The sequence below is a fragment of the Camellia sinensis genome, chromosome 9 (genome assembly GCF_055761805.1).
Source record: "Camellia sinensis isolate YWXY chromosome 9, ASM5576180v1, whole genome shotgun sequence".
NCBI classification, from domain to species: domain Eukaryota; kingdom Viridiplantae; phylum Streptophyta; class Magnoliopsida; order Ericales; family Theaceae; genus Camellia; species Camellia sinensis.
Window position 1 is genome coordinate 63,845,813 of NC_138969.1, and position 11,844 is coordinate 63,857,656.

At 35.8% G+C, this 11,844-nt stretch overlaps 2 protein-coding genes across 2 annotated transcripts; both read right to left on the reverse strand.

The window, feature by feature from the left end:
• Window positions 1-5,479: 5,479 nt before the first annotated feature.
• Window positions 5,480-8,459, reverse strand: LOC145799487 (uncharacterized). The gene is made up of 2 exons (XM_082889080.1): window positions 7,851-8,459; window positions 5,480-5,494 (listed from the first exon to the last, which is right to left on the reverse strand). Exons 1-2 carry the CDS (start codon window positions 8,457-8,459, stop codon window positions 5,480-5,482), a joined length of 624 nt encoding a protein of 207 aa, XP_082745206.1.
• A 583-nt stretch (window positions 8,460-9,042) lies between these two features.
• On the reverse strand, window positions 9,043-10,026 carry LOC145799488 (disease resistance protein At4g27190-like). The gene has a single exon (XM_082889081.1). The coding sequence runs from the start codon at window positions 10,024-10,026 to the stop codon at window positions 9,043-9,045; it is 984 nt and encodes a 327-aa protein (XP_082745207.1).
• Between the last annotated feature and the right edge of the window lie 1,818 nt (window positions 10,027-11,844).

Genomic DNA, 11,844 nt, shown 5'->3' on the forward strand with positions numbered 1-11,844 from the left:
TTCCAAGCCAACACTTGGTTACAATAAGAGAGTACTAACTCAAATACATCATAAGCCCTTGGCTTGAATTTACATGTAATACCAAAATAACAAAACAACAAAAACGAGTCTTTAACTCTTAGAACCTCCCAAGTTAAGTCCTTGGAGGTGGCATATCACCTGTACCTGAAAATGATGTCCCATATAGGATGAGCCAAAGCCCAGTAGAGATATACTAAACCAAATATGAACTATGACTAAAACAATAACATTTGATAGATGGTTAACACTTATGAACCAACATATATATATATCACGATACAGTTCCATGACAATCATGTCCATGTTACATTCCATTTTCCTTTACTTTACCAATTCAATTTCATAAACATGGCTCAGAAGCTGGCCAATCAGTTAAATGAGACCATATCTCATATTAAAACATTTCCATACTTCACAATTCACATGAGATTACAACTCATATTAAAATACTTCCATACTTCAACGGATACACATATTTGCTGTATCAATGGAGTCCATCCCCTATCTCCTCCCAAACAGGTTTGAGAGTCCATCCCATGTCTCCTCTCAAACCATGGAGTACATCCCCTATCTCCTCCCAAACAATATGCGTATACAATGTATTTAACACTTGTCATATACAATAATCAATCAATACATATATTTGCTGTATTAATTCAACTGTCATATTCAATGACATATTTAATGTGATTAGTTTCAATTTTCCCTAATCAACATACAATGTCTACAACAATCAAGACTATCCTCCACCGATAGCCCAAAGCAGTTATTTCTAAACAGATAATAAATGCAACAAACAGATATAATATCCACATTCTCATAGGTGAGTGATTTAATCCCATAATTTCTCAATTTCATTATCCTCAACTCAATTTCACATTTCCCAAATTAATTATACAAATTAATTTATTACAATAATTAGGGCATTTTCCCCCCTTTCTCACTATTAACCCTAAGGTTCGATTTCACTAATCTAACAACAATAATTCCCTAATCCATTATCTCACATACACATGGGTTTTAATATTTGAAAACCCCTCTTTTATAAATTACATAACAAGCCCTAACTTTCCCAATATTTCCCAATACAATACCAACTAATCAAAATGACCAAAGTTTATGTAAAAACTCATAAGATGGAGTAGGGTATCCCTACCTTGAAATGGAGAGACCAAATGGAGAAGATGGTTAGAATCCAAAGTGTTCCAAACCCACAAATTTTCAGATTAAAAGGAAGCCCAAGTCACCCTCTATCTTTCTTACAAAGCGGTTAGGGTAGAAACACACTATAAGTAGATCAATCCCTAGAGAGAAGGTATGTGTAGAGAGAGGAGCAATCGTTCTAGAGTTTTTAGAAAAAGAGATGAAGAAAAAGTGAAGAAGGAGAAGCTGTTACAATCTGATATATACGATGCTCGCTCGAGCAAAGGACTGGTCGCTTGAGCGACCAGACACAAAGAATCCTCGCTCGAGCATAGAAAGCCTCGCTCGAGCTAACAATTCGAAGCTTTAGGTCTGCAACCTAGAAGCACGCTCGAGCGCAAGAATGCTCGCTTGAGCGAAGAAACCCAAAACATAGACCTCGCTTGCTTGAGCGAAGGAAAGCTCGCTCGAGCGAAGAATTGCAACTCTCAGGTCCAAAACTGGACGCAGACACAGGCTCGAGCGAAGGAACCCTGGCTCGAGTGAAGAAGCTAAAACACAGAGCTCGCTCGAGCTACAAAAGCCTCACTCGAGCGAAGGACCAAAATTCTGGGCAGCAACCATTTGCTCCCAATCACACCCAACCTGTAACAATCCTGCCCAAAACATCTTATAACTCAAATATAAAGTATTGAAGAACGTAAACAAGATATAACAATAACCAACACCACGGAACCTAAGTCCGGAATACTATAATCAATGGAGGGAAAATCGGGATCACTATAGCAATCAAAAGCAACACTATTAAACATGATTATACTATTTAATCAAAAACAAAACCAGCCAACATCATTATACTATTAATCATTATACTATTATTTCATTTTTTTAAAATCCTTGTTTCTATACCAAGAAAATGGCATAGGTAAACAACCATTGTCGAGCTTCGGTGACCCACCATGAAACAAACTCAGAAACATCCATCTAGCTATATATTATATAAGGAAAAACGAGTTTTCGTGAGGATTATTTACAATAAACAAACTCCAAAATTTTATAATAAATTTGTGAATTTATCAAATTAAAAAATAAATTTAATTTAGTGTTGGGATTACAATTATACTCTAATCCTAACATTATTTACATCGTGCCTTCAGGCACGGGCATACTCTAGTATATATATAAATCAACAACCGAACATTCCTTGAGTGAGAAAACACTAAATCCATCAATCTAAACTGTCATCAATCTAAATGTATTAACACTAAATCCATCAATCCACATATAGAATAGACGCAATACACAAATTAACTGCCATCAATCTAAACAGTAAAATTAAATATAGCTACAGTAGCAATCATTTTATGGTCCTAATTCAAATCATATTAAATAAACCCTCCAACAAAGCTTAATAATTAAATAATAAATTTACCTTTATAACTATAACTCATGCCTCAATTTGGAAGTGCTAACATTGGTAAATAAAAAATTACAAACTTCAATCAATGCGAATTTTTCCAAAGAAAATGAGCATATCCAACCAACAGTGGTTGAGTATTTAGCATGATAAGGAAGAAGATTAAAAAAGCAAAATTACTTTAGGAACATAACATATTTCAAAAAATTACTTAAGAACATAAAGTCTAGATAGGAGTATTTAGGAACATGACATATTTTCTTAAAAAAAAGTAGAAAATTTAAAATTTACTTAGCAAAAGTGTCACCCTTCAAAAATATATAAAAACAACACCCAAATAGTACACATTAAAATTCATTTAAACTTCTAAGACAGCTGTGCCACTTAGAATGCTATTTAGGATAAAGATGAAAGAGAAATGTTGTAACGCCCCCAAAATAATACAATAAAGATAACTTATATGTGGAATAAATATGAGAAAATAACATACTTTCATACATCAGAGTTTACTGTTTAACAAACAATTTAAATGCCATGTCGGCTTACATCTTTCCAAGTCATTGCTTGGTTACACAAATTGAGTTTCGCTCATCACATCTTAAGCCCTTGGCTTTACAAATACCAACAAACATACAACAATACATAACTAAGAAGCTCTGGCTTCCCGAAAGTCCATTTACGCTATTGCCTTGGAGGAAGCATCTCATCTGCACCTGAAAAATGGTATTCCCTTATAGGGTGAGCCAACAGCCCAGTAGAAATAATCTAACACAATCTATGAAGTTTAGCAAAGGTATAAATACCACGTATATAAACAATACCGATATAGAAGTGTCCACAAGGCCTACATATCCAAATGCCACTAAGGCCAATCTTATCCCACTGTCCATCAGTTCATTTCCAATATATATATATATATGTTACTCAATTCATGAGTTAAATTCACTATCTTTCAACATCCAACATGAGACTACAACTCAACAGTTTTCCAATTAGGCAAAACACACATAAACACTTCAAACTTGCCATTTTATGGAAATTTCGTCCGCGGGAACCGGCACCCATGTATAATAGATTTCGGGTCTTTCACCCAGGACACTCAGGCCAGCTTGCTTTAAATGGAGTCCATCCCCTTTCTCCTCCCAAACAAATATACATATACAATGTATTAATAAACATAATCATATATGGAGTACATCCCCTATCTCCTCCCAATAAATATACATATACAATGTATTTATGGAGTACATCCCCTATCTCCTCCCAATAAACATACATATACAATGTAATTATGGAGTACATCTCATATCTCCTCCTAAACAAATATACATATACAATGTAATTATGGAGTACATCCTCTATCTCCTCCCAAACAAATATACATATACAATGTATTTCCAACATAGTCATATTCAATGACACTAACAATAGATTAGCATTAAATCGCCTAATCATCCTGCAATTTCTACAACAATCATAGCTTTCCAAGATATATCCAATATCGGGTTTAATAGTTTATTCAAAACTTCCATAGGTGAGATAATACATATCCAATATCACCATTTATATGAATAACCATCCAATTTAACATATTCAATGTTAATTCTAATTATTTATACAAAATAATCATTCTATCAAATTAGGACAAAAATCCCCCTTTTTCCAATAGTAACCCAAATACCCAAAATCAACTATTTTGGTACACCAAAGGTTTATATTCAACCCCAAACATCATTTATCTCATACACGTCAAAACCCCTCTTTTCATTTTACACCCAAATCTTAGATTTGTCCAAACCACAACCAAATCTCATCATCTATACACAATAGCAAATAACTAAGCCAAAAACCATACTAGAGTGTAGAAAATCCCTACCTCAAGCTTAGAAGAGAAGATGGGCAAAACAAGGTTGAAAATCCAAAGATGTCAAAATCAACTTCTACTTGGATCAAAACGAAGCTCTTGACAAGCTCTACACTTAATCTCAAAGGAGCAAGGCAAGAAGATGTTTCCAAGTGTGTACATCTAAAGATCTTTGAGCAAAAAGTGATTTTGAGAGAGAGATGGAGTATCACGGTTTTGGGGGAGAAAATAGAAGAAAAGGTAAAGGAAAGGGTCAAGTGAGGGCCTTTATATAGTACTAGGTCAAAAATAGATATAAGCCCCAAAGTCAACTCAAAATATCTAGTCAAAATATCCCCAAAAAGTAGGCCCAAACCAGTAGAAAAGTCTGGGAAAAAGTCGCAGGTGTCGACCCTCTACAATATAGGTGTCGACACCCAAGAAGAAATCTGGAACACTAAGTGTGACTGCATTGCAGGTGTCGACCCTTCCCAGGCTGGTGTCGACACCAAAATGCAGTGGGCAATTTCAGAACAAGGGTCAACCCTTCCCATATTGGTGTCGACCCTTGCGGCCAACTCAAAGAGAAGGTGTCGACACCACCAAGACCTGTGTCGATCCCAGAACATGATTTTCAAGTTTCCAAACAACTTTTCAACGCGAACAGGCATGCACGAGCAATCCCAACAAGTTTAAATCAATTTGTACACCTCCAAAACTAAGGTACAATAACACCAAAGATTCCTAAAACAAAATAAAGGATCCAAATACACTTCACAAAAGCTTTGAAGGACACAAGTGTTACAAATGTACTTTCAGACATTATCATATCTTTTCAAACAAATTGAACAAAGTATGTACAAATTGTTGCTCACTCGAGATTGCCACTCTTTCAATATTTTAGACAAAGTATGCACAAAGTGCACGTTTAGTTTAGACATCTCTAGCAATATTTTAACTCCCACAACAATAAATACAAAATCTTTAGAGAGATAAGAAAAAAAACTTAAAATAATGTAGACCTGTAAAAAGGGAGCCGATATTACAATTTGCTTCTAGTCTTCATTCACCTGTAAAATATAGAAAAGATATGAAAATTAAAAGAGACTACCCAATTCAAAACAAATACACGCATTGTCACACTAATAAAAGGTTTTTCATAGACCATCAAATTCAAACTAAAGCAAAACATTGTTGCACAATAATAATAGGTTACCCAATGCAAACACTACCAACAAACACAACACATTGTCAACACAAATACAAATTAATAACTCATAAAAACATTAATTTACAAAAATTAATCCATATTTTTCTTGGGTTTTATTTTTTTCAACTCGTTCTTCTTGGAACTTTAAGCCCATTTATTATATCAGTTTAGTCCCATCAGTTTTGTGTATGTAACACTCCATCATCTTCTTCAATCTTCACCTACACCCATTCAGATTCATTTTGCTTCCAACCTTAAATAAATTTGGAATATTTGTTAAGCAATACATAACCAATAAGCAAAATATCAAATCAACCCCATTTTGAATCCATTTGGTTAGCTCATGGGCAGCAGCCAACCCCTTGCCACAACAAATTTTTTTTTTTGATTTAAACTAAATAAATTATAAGACTAAACTGATGCAATAAAATTCAATGGATAAAACAACAAATGAACAACATACAGTAAGGGGACAATTGTTTACAGGGTCTTAAAAAAGTAATAGGCAATGCTTAAACTATATTTATTTTTTATCACAGCTTACCAATCCCCACTCCCAAATAGAGAAAAAAAAAAAGAACGAAAGAATAGAAAAACACAAAGAATCAAACATTTCATGAATTAGCAAACTCAAAAAATAAATATGTGAACGTGTTTTGGGATATGTGAAAAGTGTATTGGGTTGGAATTATAAATTATTTGGCATTTTCTGCTCCTTATTGACAGCCCTAAGGCCATCTTTTGCAAGACCTTCTATAAAAACACAAATACATTAGATGGAAAAATCACCTAGTCTGGAAATCACAGCCATAAAATATAGGGTGGGCCTTTGTAAAACATTTCAACTGAACCAAAGAAAACCATAACAATAATTACACAGTAAGCTAAAATACAATTGGCACTGTATTATTGCTTCAGTTAATTTCCAAGTAGAACTTAGTGCAGCATTATAATTACCTTGATTTTTTCAAACCCTTTGACGGATCACCATATATTTGGATAGTACTAAACCACACCATCACTGTCATCCAAAATTAATGGCACTCCTGCACCATAAGCGCTCCACTCCTTAAGTGACTCCCACAAATCACCGAGCACGAAGTATGGTTGAAATTTCACGTCACAAGTCCTCCACCCCCTCATAGTTGTCTATCATCACATTCATTTCAATTTTAACAAACAAAAAGAAACAACATTTAGCAACCAATAATAATATCAATATAATACAAGGGTTAATTTCACTTTTTCTACTTCATCTCTAAACTATCAATTTCATCTATTTAATTCTAAAAAATTCTGATCTTTGTTCATCTGGTCCAAACACCCATTAAATTTGTTGTGCGTGTAATTTGTTCAAAATAGTAGGAAAATTGAGTGTATCCCCACTCCCATATCAGTATCTCAAGAGTATTTAGCAAACTCAAAAGTATTTAGGACCCATTTCATGAATTAGCACCCATTTCCCATTAAAGAATCAAACATTTCATAAATCAAAACCATGTCAGAAATCAAACTGAAATAAACACCCATTTAAAAAATGAAACCCATTTAAACTGAATCTAAATTGGGGCATCTTCAGATTTAACTAATGAAACCCATGGAAATCCATTTAAAAAATGAAACCCATTGAAACCCATAACATCACAGATTCCTGCGACATCTTCTCTAGCACAGCTATTTATTTCAAATCTATTATTGGGGCTTTTTACCTTATGAAGAAAAGCTTCGTTGTCGGCGGCGATGGGACAGGGCGTCAAAATCAGCGTCGATTGGGCAGGATGACGATGTCCTCCTCTTTCTCTCTTCTCACTTAATCGAAGATTTTTTTTTTTAATTCCTTCACCAAAATGGCGAAAGAGAAGGGTGAGAAAAGAGAGTCGGTGGTCGAGAGAAAGGACAGCAAGAGGCGATGAGAGATGGTCGGTAGTCGGTGAGTGGCAGTGTCGTCGTGAGAGGAGAGGCAGAGAAGAGAGGTAGAGAGGAGCATATGAAAGAGGATGGATTTGGGCAGAGATGAAAGAGGGGAGATAAAGAGATGGGTAGGAAAAAAATTGATCTCAGCCGTTTATTTTTGTTTGTAAAGATCTATACCGGTAATACCAAATGTATCTCTCATACATTTTATACATTTTCAAAAACTATTGTGTCTTATTATATATATATATATGTGTGTGTGTGTGTGTGTGTGTGTTAAATGTGGTAAAATAGCGAAGTACCTTTGGTGGCTTTAAAATGATATGGGTTTGCACAAACTGATTCAAGTCCATGCCCTGTAGCGGCATCACGGAGTAATCCAATTCAACTTCCTTCAGTTTTGGTGTGCTGCCGGAAGTAGTGGCAGCGAAAGTCTTCATTTTGGGGCACTTTATCACTTCAAGTATTTCCAAGGATGGCCATTCAAAAGGAAAGTTGTCTCCTCGTATGCAGAAACCACTTAGGTTTGGAAGACGTAGAGTTTTTTGAGACTTTTGAACACCATCTTGTAGTCCACTCTCTTCTTCTTCTTCGTGCCCTTCGTTTTGCTTGGCAGCAACAATTTCCTCCATTTCTTCACAGCCAATTACCCAAAGCTCTTCAAGTTGATGAAGAGCTTGAGCTATGGAAGGTTGGAAGACATACTTCAGTTTGCCACATGAATCGACATACAAATCTCTTAGGTTGCTAAGTTGCACATGTTGACGACTGGAGCAGTTCAACATATGCTTCAATCTAGGCAGCTTGACTAGATTTAAATCTCTCAAACTAGAAAGCAGCTTCATGCCTTCTCCTTCAAAACCAAAATCAAATACTTGTTCCAATTTCTCGCAATATCTTACCCGAAGCATCTCCAAATGTTGTAGCCTTTGAAACAAATTGAATGGAAGAAGAACAGTTGATAGTTCAGGACAGAAGAAAACTTCCAAGCTTCTGAGCTTTCAAGCTTCATGATCATAGAGTTCCAATTCTTCCAGGTTGAAGAGCAATTGCAGATCACGTGGTTGTGCCTGTGATAAAATCCCCCATTCCTTTGCGTTGATCAAGTATTCGAATTGAGAACAATCTTCAATCCTCAAATGTGTAACTCTCTTCAACACCATCTTTAGCCATTTACTCCAATTAACCATGGGTCCAACCGAATTTACAAGTTGCAAATAATTTGGGGAATAATTTTCAACCCGAGAACTCGATTTTCCAATAAAAACAATAAAACTTTCCAGCTCAGGAAAAACAAAGTCCTTGGGTATATATGCAATGTCAAGTATGGAAATGGTTAGCACTTTTAGGTGGGGCCAAGATCTTAGTGCAGCAACTACTTCTATTGCAGGGTCTCCGATCCTCCTCGAATATTCTGTGCCAAACAAGTACAACTCCTCCAAATGGGATAAAGGCGATACCATTGCAGTCGGAATCAAAAATTCATGAGGGCTTTTAGTCATGTCCAACAACCTCAGAAAAGAAGGCACGCCTGAGGCTAAGGACTTCAAGCATCTTTAACTGTCCAAGAAATTTAGTGTCAACAAACTTAATTCTGTCAAGAACTAATGTTCGAAGACATGTTTGGTTATTGAAAGCATCAGGACTACGAATTGGATTGTCAAAATCGTAGAAAAATGGTTGGCTCAAATCTAAAACACTAAGTGCATTCATCATTGAAAAGAATTCATGTGAACATGACCATGCATTTTCATTGACTTGTAATAGTAATATTTGGAGCTTTGGACATTCCAAGACCTCAGGAAGGTTACTAATTTGATTTCTCATCAATGATATGCCAGTGTATTGATCCAAACTATCGATCCTTGGCCAATCATTCAAATTGCAACCAGCTCTTACAAAATACTTTTTGCATCCAATATCTATGGCAACATCACGCACAACATCATGCATTTTGATGCAATCTTGTTTATCACTAGCTAATAACAAACATGCAACTATGAGATTGTTGGTTACTGACTTTGCACTGCCCCTGGCTTCATGCACTGTATCAACTTTTTTGAATACCCTCAACCCCATCCCATATCGTACCAAGTCTTCTATTAAGATGTCATGATCCTCGGGAAATAGAGAACAAAGCAAGAAGCAAGCCTTGGCTTCCTCATCTAGCAGGTAATCATAGCTCAACCTAAGACTTTTGTACACTTGTTGATCAACACCTTCAATGTTTGTTGGCACTGATTTTCTCAATTCTCGAGCTGCTTCGTTCCATAAAGTAGGGTCATCTTTACCTTTCATTGCACTTCCAACCGTAACAAGTGCTATAGGCAGACGTCTACATTCTTTACAAACCTCATTAGCGACGACATTCAACACGTTAGAGTCAACAACATCGCCAACATTCTTTTTGAACAAGTCCCATGAATCTTTTTTAGATAAAACACCAAGATGAACAATCTTTGTCCTCAGCCTTTCCATTCCCAAGGAATTGCATACTTGCTCACGCCGTGTTGTGACTATGATTTTGCAACCCTGGTGATCATTGCCAAATGGAATGCCCACGGCTGCCAAATTAAGTTTGGCCTAAACATCGTCCAATACAACAAGGATCTTCTTCACATCCCTAAGTTTTGCACACAACATGCTTGTTCGTTTAGTTGCACTTGGTTGATTAATTAAGCTGGTGAAACCCAACATGCCAGTTATTTCATCTTGAATCTTCTTAATGTCCGGGTTCTAAGACACTACAACCATCACAACTTCATCAAAAAGCTTATCAGATTTTGCTTTTTTGCCAATTTCTTTTACCAAAGTTGTCTTACCAATGCCCCCAATACCATGTATTCCAATGAAGTTGATCTTGTCGTCAATTAGTGCTTCCATTACATTCGTCATTGTCAAATTTGTAGAAGCATAAGGCGCGAGATGTTCAGAGGGTATGGACTTTATCCCCAAGGGAGGTGTAGGTTTGGATATGTTACTGAATTTGCCTTCTTTTCCCAGCTCTTTACCCTCCTCTGCTTTATTTTTTGCTTCTTTACCTAGCCGGTGTCGTGTGACCAAATCAGGAAACCACCCATTCAAACATTTTTGGTTCACATTGGTACCACCTTGGAGAAACTCTTCAGCCTGTGGAATGAACCCATTAACTTTGACAATCCAATTGTTGACAATTTGTAGAATTTCTTCTCTATTCCTTTTTGCTGCATCGATGGAGTAGAGCACATATTTTCTCCGAGCCTCTAAATTTTGAACTTGCTCTCGTAGATCTACAATGTATTTCACTCGATGGAAGACAACCGAATTGACGCCCAACTGGCTTCACCAATACTGCAACAACATTTCCTCCAAAGGAGATCAGAGCACCAAGCACAGTCATGTTTGATGACAAACAAATCAGTACTTTTCAATGGTCCCCAATCTCAAAGGTTGCCTTTGGTAGAGTTTTGTAAATATGATTTGAGAGTATGAGTTGTATTTTGAGTTTGTGAGTTGTGGAATTATGATTTGAGTGTAGAAAATTTGTTTGGTTATGGTTTTTGAATAGAGTGTTGAATTGAGTTTTGAATTGAGTGTGGAATTGAGTTTTGAAATTTGATTTGACATGTGAAGTAAGAAAATTTGTTTGGTTATGAGTTTTGGAAAGAGTTTTCAAAACTTAATTCAAATTGTTATAATTCATAACAAAACACACTACTTTCATACTATTTAAAATTCTAATCAACACTCATAACCAAACTTTTTTTAAAATTCAATTAAAAAAATTTATTATTAACAGAAAATAACACTCAACACACCTTCCCTAAAGAAAGGCCAGTTGTATAGCCTGCAAACAAAACAGTTAGTATAAACAGCCTCACAACACTCACATATAAGGAACCTAGCATATAGATCTTACAGTCACTTAACCCACAACATCCCTAAACATGTACCAGCAAGACCTGCAAGAAATGATTAGGGGAAATGAAGGGCACAACTTCATACAAAGGACCTTGAGTCCAAGCAGACTTGCAATACACTACCTATCCTTACCAGACAGTAAAACATTTTTTCTACTACTAGTCAAGACAAGACCAACCTTCCAAAGAAACTCAGAACAAGTAAAGGAACTGCTAACTACGAATTAAGATTTCTAACACCTCTACTCTGTAACTCCTTTCCTAGCTTGTAATAATATTAGATTTCAACAAATGGCAGATAACACAGCTCAATCAACTAATCAAAAAATTCAAAAAATAGCTCACAAAGTATATCATTCTAGAATGTGTCTCATAAGGAAATTTCTAGATATACCTC

Coding starts and splice junctions, on each gene's coding strand:
- LOC145799487 (XM_082889080.1), bottom strand. CDS start 8,459: ATGCTTCGGGTAAGATATTGCGAGAAATTGGAACAAGTATTTGATTTT.
- LOC145799488 (XM_082889081.1), bottom strand. CDS start 10,026: ATGGAAAGGCTGAGGACAAAGATTGTTCATCTTGGTGTTTTATCTAAA.